Raw genomic sequence first — 19871 nt, 5'->3', positions numbered from 1 at the left:
CTAAGTCCATACCACTAGGCATCAGGATACTTTTGACCCAAATAGTGCACATTTCATTTTAAATATTATAATATTAAAGAGGACGCCATACCAAGGGAGAAACTTTTCGTCATAAATTCTCTTTCCTCTCCATTATTAATTTAAAGTGAAGAAAGAATGAGTTCATCAGACACACCTAGAGTAAACTATGAAGTTTCACACCACAGGGAGAATAGGGAAAACCTGGAAAATACAGGGAATTTAAAAATCACCTATAACAGGGAATTAAGATTCTTTCTTTACGAACTGGTGAAATACAGGGAATATGTATTTCTTCTTTTACAAAATGTTGGCTGCTCAAAGTGCAATCTATGGGATATTTAAAGATAGTTCAGCTATACTATACTATTTAATTTGAAGTCAAGCATCACTGCCTGCGGGTGGGTGACCACTTGGATCAGTCTGCGTAGGGACCGAGGGTGTACGGTATTGGTCCTTGTTAAACTGTTCTATCGTAAAGTGCTCGACTCCGCTTGCAGGTCGACGGGTACCGAAGCAGGGGTGCCATACCCTCTACAGAGGATCAAAATTGTGATGGCATATCTTCGGATCATCTTCAGGGATGTTTCCGAGACCGTTGCCAATAGCCCATTGTGCAGCTCTAGTGCGACGTAAATGAACTACAACTATTTCATTTGCTGTATTATTTGTTTTATGTTCCTTATTTCTCTTAAGTTTTTCCAGCAATTAAAACTATTGTTAGTTATCCCAATATAGCTCGCACATTTGCATTTTATGTTTCCTCTTAATATAGTGTGTACAGTATATAGTATATACAGAGAAAACACTGGGATTTTTTTTTTTACAGATTTGAGTGACAACCCTGTTTAAATAATGATTAAAAAAATTTAAAATAAAAATAAAATATGAGGAGACAACTTAACGCAATTGAGAAGTTCTCTTCCAATAAATTATTTGCATGTCGACATTTGTTTTTCAGCAATTGATATTTCATAACTTACTCTACGATTGTCAGAATTCACTTTTTCTTTACTTTAAATTAATTATGGCAATGAAAGATGGTTTGTGATAAAAAATCTCCCCCCCCCCATAATGGTCTAAATTCAAAATTTATTTAGTTTTTTAATTTAATTTTTTTAAAGTTACTCTATTAATCGTTTAAATTTGTGTATAGTAAACCCATTCTTTTGACATCACGATGTCACATTCAATTAACCCAAAAATCAAGCATGCAGGTCACAAGAAATAAAACAAAATATTTAGGTGGAGGCTGAAACTGGACTAATATTTTATTGTAGATAAAGAGATTGTATTTATGACAACACTGCTGCCATCTATATCAGTATTTGTGCTGCCATCTATGTGCAACATGTTAAACTAACTCATTCAACATTTGGTGTCATTTTAAAAAAGTGTATTTTTATATTTACAGCTTTGTGCGAACCACTTATCCTGTCCAGAACAAGCAGACTCTCATTACAGGGCTGTCTGCAGAGCCTTAGTTGCAGAAGTTTTAGAACTTACTACATTCCTAGAAAACATATCCAATAGAACACAGGTATTTATCTGCCTCTGAATATGGATAGTTGACCTTGTAGAGCTAAGCGCAGGTGGCGCTAGGGGTTAAAAAAGTTACTCTAAGGGGTTTTATAAGTTACTCTTTTTTCCATTGGATATCGGATCGATTATCCGGAACGATCGGGACCATCGCTATTCCGGATAACTGATTTTTCCGGTTTTGTGAATCGCTACAAAAAGCCGTTTTTTTATTGTTAAACCCAACTAAAAAAAAATATTTGGAAATAATCTTAGAAAGAAGAAAAAACGATGAAGTAATACACTAATGATTATTTCCGAAATGATGGTAAGGTAAACATCTTTCAAAAAAGAAAGAAAAATCCTAAAATCGTATAAGGAAATTTTTTTTTTTTTGTTTAAAAATGGCTGGAAAATTTATCGAATTTCGTTCCGGTTTTCTGATTTCCGGATAACGGGTTCTCTACTACTAATTAGTTGATTATAAAATTATTTTTTAATTATACATATTTTTTAAAGCACTTTTAAATGCTTATTTTCAGTTTAAATTATAGAAAAAATCTATTAAGGTGTTTATAAATTTTTTTAAACTTATTTTAGTTTACTTTTAAAAGAAATTTTTAATAATATATATGTGTGTGTGTGTATACGATATATGTGTGTATATACACAGAAAAACTCTTAGTTTGCCTACTACAAATTTTTCTCTTACTTAGATAATGCGTAAAAATTACCTTTTGAAATATACACATAAAATAGCAAAAAAATGGTAACTTAAAAATTGTCGAGGATGAAATTCAGTTATTACATGATATTACAAAATTTGAAATTTTTTTTACAGTGTTAAGTGAGTGCCCTTTAAAAACAAAAAATGCCTTTTTCTGTGAGGAAAAATATTAAGTTTAAAATTTCCGGAAAAAAACTATGCATGAATCTCAATTAATAAATCTCATGGCTTTAAAAATAGTTTTCATTTATTTGTTGCAATTTTTTCAATATTGAATTTATAATAATTCAGATATTATGCTATGAAGCAGAAGTAAGTTAACACAAAGTTATTATGACACAATGTGTTTGAAGTTGATACCTTAAATCTCATTGAGGAAATAAGTATTTGCCCTTGTGTCCTTAATTTTTTATTAAATCTTAGTTTTTAAATCTAACTAAAAAGTTATTGGAACTGGGTTTTACTTACATTTACTCAAATTACTTTTCTAACTTACATTTCTCTTGTTCTGTTAATGTTTATTTCAAATACATGGTGCTTGGCATTTTTAAAAATTGATTAAAGGTGCTTATTTTCAAATTTAAAAGCCTTTAAAGGTGCTTATTTCATTGGGTGTTTTTAAAAGGTGCTTAATTTTCTATTTTCAAAAAGGGGATTTTTTCCTTTACCATGTGGATTTTCACCACGTAGTATGCAAAAATGTGGTTTTCACATTGTTCTATTCAACGTTTTCACAATTCATTCAACCACAATCCATTTCGGCACACCGTCGTATATAAGCTCTAATCGTTTTACCTGTTTGATGAAATTCTTGCGAGTCCGCATAGGTGTCTACTGAGCTGGGTTCGGTGAGATACTTGCTCTCTCATGTGCAACTCTGCTGCATTTTGCAAGATATTCTCAAATTCAGGCTTCATTTTCCACCCTCTGATATCAAACCAAAAATCTCTTGATCATTTTATAATAGTTAATATAATCAAAAAAATATTTCTTTGTCAGAAACGAGTTATTTTATCATGTAAAGTGTTTGAAATTAGTTTCTTAATGTAGATAGTTCTTAAAAATATTTTTTTATTGCTTAAAAAGTACTTAAAATGTGCTTATTTTTTGTTGAAAGATTTGGCTATGCACCCTGAAATATTAATGATCGGTTTTGTTTGTTTTCTTTTCAGATGTTATCGAATGCTTACGAAGATGAAACAGATAGTGGTACTTTAGAAAAACTTCGCATTCAAGATTGGGTATGTGTTCATCTGTAGCAATATCTAAATTTCTTAGATCTAAATTATTTTTTTAACTTAAGCAGTCCTAAGGGTATATTTATATAAAATTTCAATATTTTTATACCTCTTTGTCAAGACAAAATGTAAATAAAAATACAGTCAAATCCTGTTAGCAAAGTCCAAAATAGCGAAATATTCAATGTAACGAATTTTTTCCAAATCCCTATGTGAATCTCCACAGGAACATAGAAAAAATATAGGGATATTACGAAATTCAAAATCCAATTTTATGAAAGAGAAAATAAGGAGCAATTCTCATTTTCTCTCATAATCAAAAAACTTTTCCATTTTTCAAAAGTACATAATGATCTCAGAATTTAAATATTTTTGCATCTTCAAAACAAAAAGCTTCAGATATGAAAGGGGACATATAAAAAAAAATGAATCACTCGAAAGGGACCACCCTGAAAAGACTAAACCCCCAACCCATTAATGTTTGAAGAAGTAAAAATACATGTGGCTGTCCAAAAGAAGAGTGATGAAAATGTTCATAATTTGTAATTTCTACTGTTTCTGAATCATTTGTACTGGAAGAAATTACAGATTACGTTTCTGGTAGATAAGTGATAATAAATCCATTGTTCCTTTTAACTTAACAGTTTTTGTGAGCTTTACAAATATTGATTTGATATTTTCTAACGAACGGATCGAGTACAAACAAATCGAAACTGTAATTAAATGCAACATTTATTATTTTTTTATGCGAAAAATTGCAATGCAACAAAATAATTTCGGTTAATGTAGAAATTTTTAATATCGGTGTAACGAATTTTCAATATTGCACTTCAGTCCCTAGGAATTCTCTAAAACAAGATTTGACTGAATATGTAAATATATGTATAGATAAAAATATCTAAATAAAGTGATAAATACTGTTCTTAATTGTGTGCGAGTCTTTTGGCATACAATGAGAATGCCCCATAAAATTTTTTATATTAGTACATTAATATAATCCATTGATTTATAATGCATTGTATATGCATGGTATCCGCGCACCTGGAAAGTCATGAAAATTAATGGAAAGTCATGAATTTCAGTATTGAGCAAAATTTGTCATGAAATGTCATGATTTTTACTATTTTTAAAAAAAAAAAATCATGGAAAGTCATGGATTTAGGTCGCCAAAAAATCTAATTTTTAAAATGGAACCCCCCCCCTCTATGTTATCCTGTTCTAAATATCCAAATTCCTAACATAATCACTACTGACAGTCATATTTAATTAGAATATAAAATGTCTTTATCATGTTCTAGAACGAAAAGGAAAAACAGGAGAAGGAGAAAGAAAAAACCTTTCTAGAGCGAATTATCTTTTAAACTTCTGTGATTTAAGAATTTTTATTATTTATTTATTTTTTTATCAATTTAAATTTTAAATGGATGCAAGCTAATTATTGGCTGTTTTATTTGTATTTTGAAATGAGAACAGACAAATAAGGAGTATTTCTTTCTTTTCTGATGAACAAGAAAAGAATCTCTAGAATATAATTCTGCAGAAGAAAAAAGAAATTGCTTTTTATTTTTATTTCAGCTATTTTATTGCTTCAACTCTTTCTTTACTCTGTTTTTTAAATTTATAATCTGTAAATATGAAGATGCAGAGTATAACAGTTTTGGTTATAATTATAATTTCAATGAATGTTATTATAATGCTTTTTTAAATTTATTGTTACGTTTTTGTCGGAGAAAATAGTTAAGTCAGTAATAGTAAAATAGTTCTTTAAGTACCGAAAAATTGTTGGAATTAATCATGGAAAATCATGAATTTGAAAGTCTGAAATGTAGCAGATACCCTATCAATAGTTGAATTGTGTATTGAAAGATTTTTTTTTGTTTCAATTAAACCATAACCATTGATAAAACCATTGAAAAACCACTCTGGAAGAAATAGGATTTTTCAAACCAATAGGTAAAAACTGTTTTAAAAAAGAAATATCAAATATTTTGATTTTTTATGATTGCTATCTTTTAATGAAAACATAAATATTATCTTGGTTTTTGTAAGGAATAAGGACTGAAGACGTTAAATTGTGCTCTTTTTTTTAAAATTTTGTTCTGTGGATTGAAAATTAAAATTGAATTACTTTTAAAACCTGTCTCTGCAAAGGTTACTTTACAAAACATGGTATGTCTTAAATATTTTATGTAGATGTTTTAGTATAGATGTGTTTTGTAGATGTTTAACTAAATGGTTGTTTATAGTTATTTTGAAAAACTTTAAAAGAAAAAGAAAGTAAAAATTTTATGCCTAAGTAATTGTATAGATTCTTGTTTCGCTTTAATTATAGACAAATTACATAAAATTAATTCCAAATCTTAGTTCTATATTTTTAAATAAATATTTTTTTTTTGTAGATCACAATTGTTTTTTTGCCTCTTTACTTCCAGCACGAAATTTATCACCCATTTTTATTCCCTCCCAGAAGCATAAAAATGTGGCTTATTATTGTTTCACTATAAGGCTTTTAATTGTAAGGTTCCTGCATAATGAAATTGTGCTGCTAGACTGTTATATTTTTTACAAAACGTTTTTACTTTGTTGCTAGATTAAAATCATTATCATTATAGAATATTGAATGTTTAAAACTTTTGCATGCCCAAATCTTGTCCATTATTTATATTATGCATTTATAATTTTATTGACAAAAATTGTTTGTATTTGTGCCCTTACAAGGAACATGAAGCTCCCCATAAATAATACAGGGGTGTTTGCCACAGGGAGTGAAAGGTTACATGTAGTTTTCATCCTCGCATCGTGTTTGCCACCCCCCCCCCTTCCAATCGTTGAAAGGGAGTGTCTGGGTAGGGCAAAGGGGTTAGTGTATGTTTGCAGTCATTGTCATGCCAAGGACTAGATACAAATTTCGCCAATGTGGGGAATCGCAACTTGGCACCTCATAACGTAAAAATATACCCCTATTCTCCTGAAAAAGTTGACTGCGCTTGCTCTAGAAAACGAAACTGCAAAATAATGGAAAATCGCACTCCTAGCTAGATATCGATATCATAAGTAGAAATTGATGTTTATAAATACTCATTCCACAAACGTACGAGTTCGCAGCAGATTATTTTGCCAAAATATTAATCTAAAAAAAAGATGTAGATCCCTTTCTTTCTCACAAATCGCAAAACTTATCCTCAATAGCCCTTTATTTTTCTTGGCTAAATATATTATGACATTATATTTCGTGCAAACATCAAGAGAGGGTAAAAACCTTATATTAGATACAACCCCAGAAGTTCAATTATTTGTATTCGATTTTTATAATAAAAATAAGTAAAATACGAAAATAGTGGTTTTTTTTCCATCGCTTTTTTTTAACACAATGCTAAAAACATTAATTGCAGAAAATGCTTGGTAATAAGCTCTCCTTAATACCAGCTAATTCAAAAAATTTATTACTAGCACTTGATAATGACTCCCAGTTCGTCTGTCCCGAAATGGGAGCGTTGGTTGGAAGTGTGGAATTATCTATAAAAGTAAAGCAATTTGTTTAATACAAAATCTTTTTTCCTGCTTCATATGATCATTATTAAATGCAATAATTCTAAGAAATTGAAAAGAAAAAGAAATATTCTCAATCGACATAGCAGCACCCAATAGGTTTAGTCTTTAAATTAAAATATATCATACTTTTTCATGAATAGTACTTATTGCATTAAATTTAATATATATCTCAGCAACTCGATATTAATAATTTGTAAAATTTATTCTCTTTTAATTCTGATTTATTCTCTTTAGAGGAACATCGTACTTAAAAAATTCTAAAACTAAGGAATCTTATTTTTAAATTTTTTTTTCTAGAAATCATAAGAAAACTTCATAAGAAATTTTTTAGGACATCAAAACTTGGTCAGTTTTTCCCAAAGAATGTTATTTTCTGTAACTAAAACATAGCATATAAACTTACTGAAGGTTTGGATTAATATTCATTTTAAAGTTGGAGAAATTTATTTAATTTTTTATTTTTTATTTAATTGTCATTGATTGAAATCATTTGAAGCATTCAGTCAATTAAAATTATTTTTACATCAGATATTTAATAGATAGTTAACTTCACTTTTCTGATATATTTTACAGAGATATGGGACTTATTTTAAGTATTTAAACAAATATTAAAATTATTTAAAAGAATTTAAATAATTATTAAAATTTTTTTGAATAGTTAAGATCACTTTAATATTATAGTTTTTAGCAAGTGGTTCAGTGGTATATTGATCGAATTTTATATATTAGCAATCAACCTTGTATTACGGACTAAATTCTTCTTTTTTTACAGTCATATGAGAATTATTTTAAATATTTTAAGCAAATATTAAAACAATTTAAAGCAAATTTGAGCAGTTATTAAATTATTATTATTTTCTTTCTCTTCTTTTTTTGAATAGTTAAGATTTCTTCAATATTATAATTTTTAACAAGGGTTTCAGCGGTAAAATTTTTAAATTATTTTATTAGAAAATCTGAACTTAAATGAAATATAATTGCTTGATTTAAATCAAATTGATTGAATTCTATATATACAGGGTGTTTATAAATGCCCGGACCCATTTTGCTGTTTAATAACTCATAAAATAATGAAGATATAAACAAACTTATGGCATTTATTGATGGAATAACTCATATATTTTCCTTTTCAGGTTTGAATATCTTTACTTTTGTAAATATCGTCTACGCGTGTGGTTAATTTCAGATAATTTCATTTTCCTGTCTAAATATCTGTACTTTTCTAAATATCGTCTGCTTATTAATTGCATTTTTTTTGGCAACTATTGCAATGTTATGTTTACTTTCTATGTGATGTTTTATTCGAGAGGATATTAAGGAGAATGCTTGGCAAACAATGATATAAGGGAGAATGCATACATCGACATGCTTGCCGCTAACTGGCGTGAAATTGACTATCGACTTGATATTCTCCGTGCGACGAAGGGGGCACACGTGGAAGCTCATTGACAGGGGTCATGAAACTTTTTGAGTCTATCTAACCATTTATGTTATTAATTTTAATCTATCTTTATTATTTTATGAGTTATTAGAAATCAAAATGGGTCCGGGACTTTATAAACACCCTGTATATTAACAATCAAGCTTGTATTACAGAGTAAGACTAAAACATACTAAAAAATTTTTTTTTTTTTTTAAAGAGACCTGTCTAATATGGCTTTACCTAAGCTAATTCTTACTCATACCTTAATCTTAACTTCATTTTTATCAGCTCTAAATCATTATCCAAATACTTATTATACATCCTTATTTGTACTATATATTAATATTACATATTAATAAAGGCTTCTTTACTTGACATGATTTTTTGATCTAAGAATATTTTATTTCGAATTTCAATTGGGAATTCAAATTTCGAATTCAAATTTTGTGAGTTGGAATTTTTAATATTTCAAAACTTTGTAAAACACTCGTATATTTAAAAGTGCGTGATAAAAGCGCATGATGTTCATGGGTCAAGTATTAATTTTACTTTATGCTGTATTATTTTAGATTAATTCTTATTCACTGACTTATATTTTGATTGTGAGAATCAAGATATGTCGTAATATTTTAATAAATTCTTAATAAACTTCGTAATTTCTTAATAAAATTAGTAGGTGCAACTTTCATAATTTCACTTCATGAGTAGTACAATTTTCTTAGTTTAGAAATAGGAAGATTGGCGAAATAAATGTGTAAATAGATTTTTATTTTTTTAAACAGTTTTTTAAATAGTTTTTTTTAGAGTATATTAATAAATAGTATTTTTAGATGTCAAAATTGACTGATTAGGGGATTAATTATAAAAAAAAACTTGTCAAAATGAAGAAATAATAGTTATTTTTATTTATTGCAAAAAATCCATTCGTTTATAGTTAAGAAAAAAGGATTAACTGATTATAAAGCAAGATTAAAAATTTAGAATATGATATAAAATTGTTCGATATTTTTTTTAACTATTATTTATTTTAACCGAACTTTAATTTTAACTGAAATAACTTCAATATTTTCATTCTTCAAAGTATCTGTAAAATACACTTTACAAAATTTATAAAATAGTATTATTACTTAATTGAGATTTCAGTGTTTTAATTCTTTCTTATTTTCCTTGAGCAATTTTCATAAATATGCTTCATATTATTAAGTGAAAGTTTTGTTTAAATATTTCAACAACAAAAAAGTAAATAGAAGAAAAATTTTCATTATTTCTCTCAAATTTATGAAAAATTGCTAACTGTCAACCATCAACTTCGAGATAAACTTTGTAAAAATAATTAAATATTAATTATAACTATTTTCTTTCTGTCAATGCATTTCATTTATACATTTTTCAGTGCTAATAGCTTTGGATAATTTCAACCAAATAAGAATAAATTTTATAATGCAATCCATTTAAAAGGCCATTGTATTTAAAAATCTTTCATTCTTAGGTATTTTAATTTTAAACTTTTCATATGTTTAGTCCCACTTCAACTCCGTATCCTTGTTATTTTGAACCCAATCCAGAAGACAAGGGAACTCCTGAACCAAGTGTTGGGAGAAATGTGTCTTCGTCGAGGACTTTTTGATGGAACTAATCCGTATTTGTGTTACATGGAGAGGAAAACCACGAAAACATATCATGGTTAGGCTGACGGCAAGGGGACACTAACCCTTGATCCGTCTACCGCTCTTGAAACCTGTTCATCTAATTTGAAGGCTCTTTTCCTGAGCCATCATGGCTCTTATCATGAGATATTCAGTTTAGTGAAGTTCAATTTAATTTTCATTAGTTTGCAGTTCAGTTAAGTTTGCAACCGTGTTAGTGAGAAAGTTTTTATTGTGGTTTCTAAAATGTTATGCAGACGACTTCTTTCTCCTATTTCTTTGTGAGAAAGTAATAAAAGATTTTTTAAATTCTTTTTTGGGGTAAATTTTACCATTTTTTTTAAAAGCTTTTTTTACAGACTATTGTATAAAAGTACTTAATGAGCATTTTTCTGATTTTAGGTTTAAGCATTAAAACAAGGTTTAAAAAGGTTACTTTTCTAAAAACTTACTAAAACAAGTCACGCAATCATAACTATTATATGATGCTAACTTAATTTGAAAAATATTTGCAATTTTAACCATGTTTCTATAACCCTTAGATCAAGAGGTATTCACTGCACAGTTTTTGATATCCCATGTATAGAAAACTCAAAGTCTAATTTGATTAAAAGTTTAAATATTTAACCACAATTTTTTTAAAAATTTATTAACTTAAGTTAGCTGTGTGTCGATATAAATGAAGATATTAGTTTTTAAAAATATTAAGATATATATATTCATATTTTAAAAATATTAATATAAAATGTTAATTAATATTAGAAGAGGTAATCATGTGATCAAATAAATGTTTGAATAAAATTTACTAGAAAAATCGCTAACAGGAAGAGTAAAATAAGATTTAAAAAATAAAATTTTTTACTTATAAATGTACCATGTAATTAAAATCCCCAAACAAGTAATAGTTTTAAAAAATAAATTATATTTTAAAATAAAGAATTTCTTTTAAGAAAAATTTAAATATAGAAAATAATGTTTTTAAATAGAAATAAGGTTTTTAAAAAACAATTAAATATTTTTAAAACAAAGAATGTTTTTTGAAAATCTATATATATATTTCTCTTACACGGCACCAAAAAAAAGCCTCATTACAACTCCCCGAATGGCAACGTTAGAAAATCGACCAATGATTGCTGCTAAAAATGTCACATGGCAAATGTAGATGAGGTGGCTCAACATATAGCGCTTTTAAAAACGGAAACAATAACCAGAGTGAGCATTATCAGGTTGTTCAATTCAGCTGTGGCAATCTCATACTATTAAGCTAGGCAGAAGTGAGTAGTAGATCTCTATTTTGTCGAAAGCGCTTTTCTGAAGTACTTTGTACAACTAAACAAGATTCTTTTCACAACACTTAAATATTTATTTTATTTTCTTCATTTATAGAGAAAACAGTCGGCAAAGAATTCTGTTAGGTTAAAAAACCTTTCACTAAAAAAAGAACGAATTCTAAAAGAAATAAAAATAAGCAACTTAAAAAATAAAAATGCTGTTGCCAGCCATAGAATTTGTTGAAAGTTAACTTAGCAACATAAATCAAAATGACACAGAAGCGCAACTAGATCAAAATTATGATACCTGAGCGCTTGACGTAACAAATCCTTCAATTCTATAAGTGTTGTATCGCCAAATGCCCAAATTAACAATTGCAATTTCAAATTAATATTGAAATGTACAGGTTTAGAATTTTCTGCAGTGAAAAGTTTTCGGAACTTCAGTATTCAAAAAAGTATACATAAGCTAGACGTTAAGAACGTATCCAATGAGCGAGCATTGGATTGCGAAGCAATCCGAAATGAACTGCGAAAGCAGTTTCGGGGGTTGGCGAGCGCCAGCGAGCGCCAGCGAGTAGGGGGCGAAGCTTCCTAGTAAATAATATTCAACAAAATAAGAATTTTCTTATAAATAATAATAAAAATTTGATTTTCTTTAAATAAAAAAGCAATATTTAAAAAATAATAATAATAATTCCCTTCAGCCAGTAATAAAAATAAATAATGATTTTAAAAAATCAATTTAGATTTTTGAAATTAAGAATTTCCTTAAACTTATAAATAATGTTATTAAAAATAAAAATTCCTTCAATAAGAATGCTTATATTTTTAAAAACAAGAAATTCCTTTTAAACAAGAAATTCCTTTTAAAAAACAAACTTTTATTTTAAAAAATATAATTTTTAAAAACAAAATTTCCCCCAAGAAATTGCTGAAAAGGTTACAAGCGCACCACCCAAATGTGAGGAAGAGCGTCATGCTCTTCCTCGTTATATATTTTATTCTATAAGTTTCATCGGCAATAAACATTTGGTGTAAAAGCGGCAATAATCGCGCCAAGCTAGTTTACGGGCTAAGCAGTAGAATCATATGAGGCTTTGAGTCGAAGGGGAGGGAAAATGAAAACCTGGACCCGAGGATGAAACAACTACGACACCGAGTGAAAAACCCTAATAATTTTATGAGTGAAAAATCAATATCAATATATGTATCACATGTTTAATATTTAATGTAACTTTTTGAACTAACATTTATAATTAAATAACCTACTAATGCAAACGCCTTTAGAATAACTAATTCAAGAAAAAACATACTTCTTACAAGAATAGCGGTATTAGATTTAAAAAAAGCGAAAATACAAATTGCAATCATGAATTTTTAAATCATTCAAATACGAATCAATGTGCATAATAATTGCATCGCTTGAGTACGAATAGCAGTGCATAGATTTTAAATCGCGTATAAATGCGAAAATGTTTGATATTACAAAAGCATGAATACGAATCTCAATATTGGATTTTAGAAATGAGTAAATACGAAACTCGGCGTTGGATTTTAAACTCGCTTAAACAAGTATCGCGAATTTTTATTTAAAAGCGCGTCAATACAAATAGTGATATTGGATTTTTAAATCACGTGAATAGGAGTTGCGATGTGCAATTTTTAAATTGTGTGAATACAAATTGCGTAATTCTGTGATATGCATATCAAAATGGCATGCCCTGCTTTTAGTTCTCAGACCCGGAAGAATGATGCAAAAAAAACAGGAATTCCGCAATACAACTATCCCCTGGAATACAATCACCCCTGATAATTTTTATTAATAATTTACCTGCCCTCCTTCCCACTCATCTATTCGTCTTAACCATGAACACCAGACTAAAAGGTTTTGTTAAAAATGCAGGCCAGATTATGGATGCAGGTTATCCACCAATTAAGACAAGGTGTGAAGTTGAAGAAAGTGGACGAAGCACAATTGCAGCATCCTATCGAGTACGCCCTCACTCCGTATGAAATGTTGCTGGACGACATACGCTCAAGGCGCTACAAGCTTAGGCAAGTTATGGTAAGACAAAGCTTTTTCTTTACTACAACTCATAAATTCACCTGTAATCTTTTGAAACAGTAAAAAAAAAAATCATATTTAATCAAATATCCCAATTTTAAAAATCCTGCTAATCAAGTGTGAGTTGTTAGCCATTTTTAAAATTATTTTATTGAAATATAAGTTCGTGGATTTTCAAACTGATTCACTGTGGTATTTATGAAATTCATTTTGATTAATTATTTCCCCAGATATTAATTAAATACAAATTTGTACCATAAAGGCATTTGGGGCATTCGAAAACTGCTATTTTGATTAACAACTTATCTATTTTTTTTATCCTTTAATGCTGGATTTTTAGCTAACCGCGATACGGAAATTTTTGAAATTCCAAGGTCCAGAAGTTTTAAGAAATCATCAATCCCATTTATGTTTAAAAATTCTTGTATATTTTTTTTAAAAATATTAGAACTAGAATTTATGCTTGGCATCTCTTTCATTTGTTTCATTTCATTTCATTTTCTGGTGGAATAATAAATGTGATTAGAGACGAAAGTAAACTTATCCATAATTATAAATTTAAATTATGCTGCGTATAATTTATTTAGAATTTCATGTTGTGAAAATATCAATGATTTAAATTTACGAAGACATAAATTTTTTTAAATGTGTCATTAATGATTTTATTAGAGAAATTTTATGGATTTTTGAGTTGGGCTCACCCCTGTAGAAAATAAATAAATAAATATTAATATAGGGCATGACATTTCTATTCTAAAATGTATTAGGCAAAAAAAAAATTTCTTGCCGCTATTTCACAAAAATTATAAACCATTTTTAAAGTGTTAACCAGTGAATTACGATTAATAATTTGTGTCTTAAACCATAAAATAGTGGAAAAAACTGAAGCACATTTGTGGTAAAGTAATAATAATTATACTTAGTTACAAGTCAAACTGTCTGGAAGAGGCAGACTGAGAAAGCCTCTACCTGCACTGAGCTGTAGTGCTGTTAAAGAAGAAGAATATATTATCTATCATTAAAAATCATCATCATTAAATCATGTTATTAAAAGTCACCACATCTCATTAATAGTTAGTAAAATAAGAAAAATATCAGAATTCCGAAAAAGTGGCTAAATCCACACAATTCTTAGAACCATCTATTTATGAATCATGCTTTGAAAGTAATTGTTTCTTAACTGCTTTGCCATTTTAGGTCTTATTGCTTGATATTTGATGAATGTATAACTTTATATTTGAAATATTCAGATTCCTGTAATCTTTCCAGGTAAATGGTGATATTCCTCCTAGAGTGAAAAAAGATGCACATGCCCTCATATTAGAATTCATTAGGTCCAGGCCTCCTCTAGTACCCGTAAATATGCATTCCTTTCCTATTTTTACTATTGTTCCTTTGCAATGCCCTTTTTTTTAAAAAAAAGTGCAATGACCTTCCTTTTTAAAGATAGAGCTTGTTTTTTTTACTAAATTTTATTTTGTGGTATTTTAAAGAGCAAACAAAAGTTACACCCTGAATAGCTTTTGACCTTTGGATCCTTTTTGCTTATAGAGTGGCAGATATCTATGTAATGCAATTCTATGAACTGAAATTGCCATCTCTGCAATACTCTAACATAAAAATACTCAAAAATTAAAATATCAAGCGATTGCAGCCCTAATGTCAACCTCTTAAACTCTCCGACTCTATTATTCTCGAATCAAATTCTGTTATACTAGAGTCAAATTCTGTCTCTCACTCGCTAGTCCTAAATATTTGATCACTGCTGGATAGCTATCGAGTGAAAATTTTGCTTCCCCTTGTGCCAGTAAATATACATTCCTTTCCTATTTTTATATATTATTACTATTGTCATTTTTGTTTCATTTCGATGCCCTTTTTTTAAAGTGAAATGTCCTTTCTCTTTAAAGATAGAGCCAAGTTTTTTTTACTAAGTTTTACTTTGTGGTATTTTAAACAACAACAAAAAGTTACACCCTGAATAGATTTTGACCTTAGGATCCTATTTGTGTATAGAGTGGCAGATATCTATGTAACACAATTCTATGAACTGAAATTGCAAACTCTGCAATACTCTAAGAATGAAAATTGTGTGTTGAAGAAATTTCTGCATCTGAGCAAGAACCATCAACAGTTCATTGGCTGCAAGAAAACTTATTTTATTCTCTGAGAGGTTACCATATCTACAGCTAACCAAAACTTCTGCAGTGTTTTTTTTTTTTTTTTTTCCTTTTTAATTCTAATGCTTTTGATGGTTTTAAATTTTATCTGTAAATAATAAATACTTCAGTGCATGTCTTTGTGTTTTAAAGTAGGTTGCATCTAAAAATTATTTTAATGAATTTGTTTCAGATGCATAGTGTGATGCTCATTAAATAAACTTGCATGACTCAATTGATCTGCATGACTCAAAATTCTATTTAAAGCATTATAAAGATTTTATTTTCTGTAATAAGATAGAAACCTCCTCAAATTTATGAATATGACCAATTTTATAGTGAAATGTGACTTTAACATACCAAAAATAAAATTCATTTTGAACATTGAGAAAAGATTTGCAAGAAAAGATTAAGACTTCCAACTGATATGCTCGAAAAGAGTACCAATACAGACGCTGTCCTTGTCTCCTAGGTCAATATTTTGCTGCATTCTTTCCATGCCCTTAAAATATAGAGTGGTAAAAAATATGGCTAGGCCATAGCCGCACCTTGTCACCAACTTTCTCTGAACATTAGATACTCTAATAGAAGATTCACTTCTTGATTTATGGCACATTTTTGCAAAATCACCTAAGGATGAAATTTGTAAATTTGGCAATTAATTTAACTGATTGAGAAATGTAATAATTATTCAAAATTTTTTTTAACTTCCTTAGAAGTATAACTAAAAAATGCATTGAGATGTATTGTAGCAATCATAATTTTTTGCAGTTACTGGTAAAAAAATTTTTTTCAGGTACTTTTTTTTAAATTGATTTTTGTACCCACTTTTAACAGCACTTTAATAATTGATAATAATAAATTACTATAAATATTGTTTTGTCAAAATAATACAAAATAGAAATTAAAAATCTAAAGTTTAAGCACTCATTAAAGGTCTTAATTTTTCAATCAATGAAGACACATGTAAAGAATTTTTTACTGAATACAGCCCATGGCCAAAATTATTAAACACACTATAAGATTCTATGTAAAATCTTAATTATCAGGTGATACTATATCATAGAGTTGAAATACTGGGTAGAGAGAGTAGAATAACCCCCGACCCGTGGACAAGATAAAGTCACGTGACTGTAGCCCAAACTTGCCGTTCACTGAGACCGCTTCGATTCCCGTCCATTCGTTTAGCATTGCGATCGTCTGATGCAATTAACTGTCTGTCTTTTTAATTCAGAAATAAGAATGGTACAAAAGTCCTGAGCATTTTGCTGCACGGAGAAGTTTTCTAGGGACTGTCCGATAACTTTTTACAAGAAAGGGCGACATTTTTTTTCACTTTTTCTATTTTAAAATTGATTTTGAAATTTTTCCGATACTCCGTCATGCTCTGATAATCATGTTTTATTTGCTTTAATAATCAATTACGCTCGTTTTTGCTCACTTTTTTTGCATTTAACATAAGTTTTTATTATTTCTTAAACTTTAAACTTATAATGTTTAAGTATATTTCAATATATACTCTATTTTTAGCTGCAGAGCTTTGTTGGCTTCCTTGGCGAGATACTTTAGCGCCAAGGAACAGTTGAGTAAACTTTCGGTTTTGTTTTAGTTCTCTTTAAATGTCGATATCATTTCTGTATATTCTGAAGATTTTGCATATCTTTACCTCTTGATTACTAAAACCCAATATTTATCTTGTTCTAAAATGTTTCCTTTAAATATATATATTTAAATAAAAAAAATATGGTACATGAGAAGTTGTGTTTTTTAAATTACATAGGAATGCTTAAAAAACAAATTATTTGTATATTCTTATGTTTGATGAATAATTAAATTCTATGAAATATTTTTAGTATTTAAATATAAAATAGTGTATAGTAGTTTTAGTGTTAATTTTTAATAAAATTGTGTAATTCTGTTACTATACATAAAATGAATACAAATTATGTACTATTTAGAAAATAAATTAAGGTATATTTAATTATTAAGGTTATTTTTTATTTGTAAAATAAAATATTTTTAACTGTTACTTTTTAAGTTACTGGTTTTCTGTATAAAAATTATTAAATATAGATTGACCTATAATAGTTGCATAAATTTACCTCATAAAAAGTTGCATAAATTGCAATTTCTATCACAAATAAAAGTAAGATATTTTAATTATAAGTTCGTCATTAGTTTCAATCTCCATTTAGTACAAAGTAAAAATTCTAATTGCTTTCTCTTTTATTTAAATTTCGAAAGCTTTTCTACTAGTCTCTTTGTGTGTACAATTCAAATTCCTAGTAATTTATGGAATTAGATTGTACATGAAATACAAAGTAAAATTTCTAATTAAACTCTTTTATTATTTTCTTTGATTAGTTTAATGCTTTTAATCTTATATTTTTCTCTATTCGGAGCTGAAAACTTTTATATTAGAATAAACATTTTATTTCATATTTAGACAAATTGTTGAGTATTAAGTTAAAATGCAACAGCAGTTTATTTTTGAAAATATCTATTTTTAAGTGTCAGGAAAAAAAGAAGTCAAAATTCTAAATTAATAATGTAAATAATCTTTATTGTATAAATAATTTAATGTATTCAATATATGAATAAAATTCTAAACGTAATTAAATTTAATCAAAAATATGTTTTCTAACTAATCTATTCTACTAAAAACGGGTTTTATTTTCCTCGAAGCTATTTTTCCCGAAATTTAATATTACCTCTCGAGCAGTCTCTTGGTGAGCATAAATAAAAATGATAAAAGTGTTGCAACATTAACGTTATTTCTAAGCATCGAACTTTTTACAGACAATCTGTTTAATTTTACAATTTGTTTTATCTAACAGTAATAAAACTTTTAAAACGTAAAGATTAAATTTATTTTTTAAACGAACTTATGCTTCATTAAAAAAGAAAGGCAACATTTTCAAATTCACATTTTAAGCCCTGGTAGATTTATAAGAAATCCTGATTTTTGTATCGAAGTTATTATTTTTTTTTAAAAAAAATAACAATAGTTAAATGTAATAATAGTTATTTATTACAATATATATTGTTAATTTTTTTTTTAAAAATAGGTCTTTGCAATAAAAGCATTTAAAAATTTTTTCTTCTGAATATAGTAATAAATATAAGTGATGCAGAATATCGTTTTTTATTTTTATATAATGAATAATTTTTAAGGAATAGTGTTAAGGGTAAAGACGAGAACTACTGAAATTTTTTTAATAAAGGCAGTACTTTAATAAAAAATTATTTGTTAAGAAAAAAAAAACTCCTCATGTTTTAAAAACCCATTTAATAATATTAAAGAAATGTGATTAACGAAAATATTTTTTTTCTCTCTTTCAAATGCTCCGATTATTTGCGCATCGGTAATATCGAAATAAAGCTGTTTAAAAACTTAGTGCGCCAACATTTGTGATACTGCGCCAAGTATTGCACTCTTTCCATCACGTGATTGTAACTCTTTGCTTGCTATCTGTGGCGTGTCTTTTCGGAAGGAATAAAGCGAACTTGGTTCCTCTACCTACTATTTCAACTCTATGTACTATATAGCTTTATTGCTTTTATGCGGCTGAAACACTTTTGCACTTGTTTACATTCTTGTATCCATTGGTTAACATTGTAATGCAATGCATTTAAAATAAATACAAATAAGAAGTATATAAAAAATCTCCTGAATTAAAACCCATTACATGTATGTGTAAATATAAAAGTATTGCAACTAGTGCAAAACATATAATTATTAAAAAGCTACATTGCATCTAATATTTTGGTCTAATTATTATAATATACTATTATAATACCTGATATAATAAATATTCTATATTTATATAATATATCATCTAATTTATCCAATTGATACACCAACGTAAATAAGTGCAAACTGGTTTCAGGCACGTCAACTAGTTTCAACTAGAATCATACAGTGCGTCTAATAATTTGAACAGGAGCTGTATAGCAACTGTATATGTCCATATTTTAATATTTTCGAAAAATATAATTATATCAAATAAGAGATCTGTCCCATTTGTAATATTGTAAAATATTTTTTATACATGTTAAATTTTTATGTAAAAAAAATCCTTTTTTTATTTTTAGGTTTATTTTACTCAGATTTTTCTTTTTTTAACTTATGAAAATAATAGCAATGTCAATATTTTTTATGTATAAAAAAAAATGTTTTTTGTATTATTAGCTATCTTAGGTTTTTCTTATGTTGAGATTTATTTGTGAATTTGTAATATAAAGTTAGTT

General features: G+C 27.8%; 1 protein-coding gene across 2 annotated transcripts in view; it reads left to right on the top strand.

Annotated features, from left to right (window-relative positions):
* The window catches only part of LOC107440382 (spire type actin nucleation factor), a 174525-nt gene that overhangs the window by 128091 nt on the left and 26563 nt on the right, over positions 1-19871 (top strand). For both annotated transcript variants that reach the window (XM_087150917.1, XM_087150916.1), the window contains exons 4-7: positions 1433-1558; positions 3436-3504; positions 13300-13461; positions 14731-14817. In XM_087150917.1, coding sequence (XP_087007043.1) covers positions 1433-1558; positions 3436-3504; positions 13300-13461; positions 14731-14817 — 444 coding nt within the window. The remainder of the gene's footprint in view (positions 1-1432; positions 1559-3435; positions 3505-13299; positions 13462-14730; positions 14818-19871) is intronic.

This window comes from Parasteatoda tepidariorum, chromosome 9, assembly GCF_982258835.1.
Source record: "Parasteatoda tepidariorum strain Cologne lab strain chromosome 9, Ptep-v5.0, whole genome shotgun sequence".
Classification (NCBI taxonomy): domain Eukaryota; kingdom Metazoa; phylum Arthropoda; class Arachnida; order Araneae; family Theridiidae; genus Parasteatoda; species Parasteatoda tepidariorum.
Note: the sequence above shows the minus strand (reverse complement) of the source record. Positions and strands in the feature narration are given on the sequence as shown.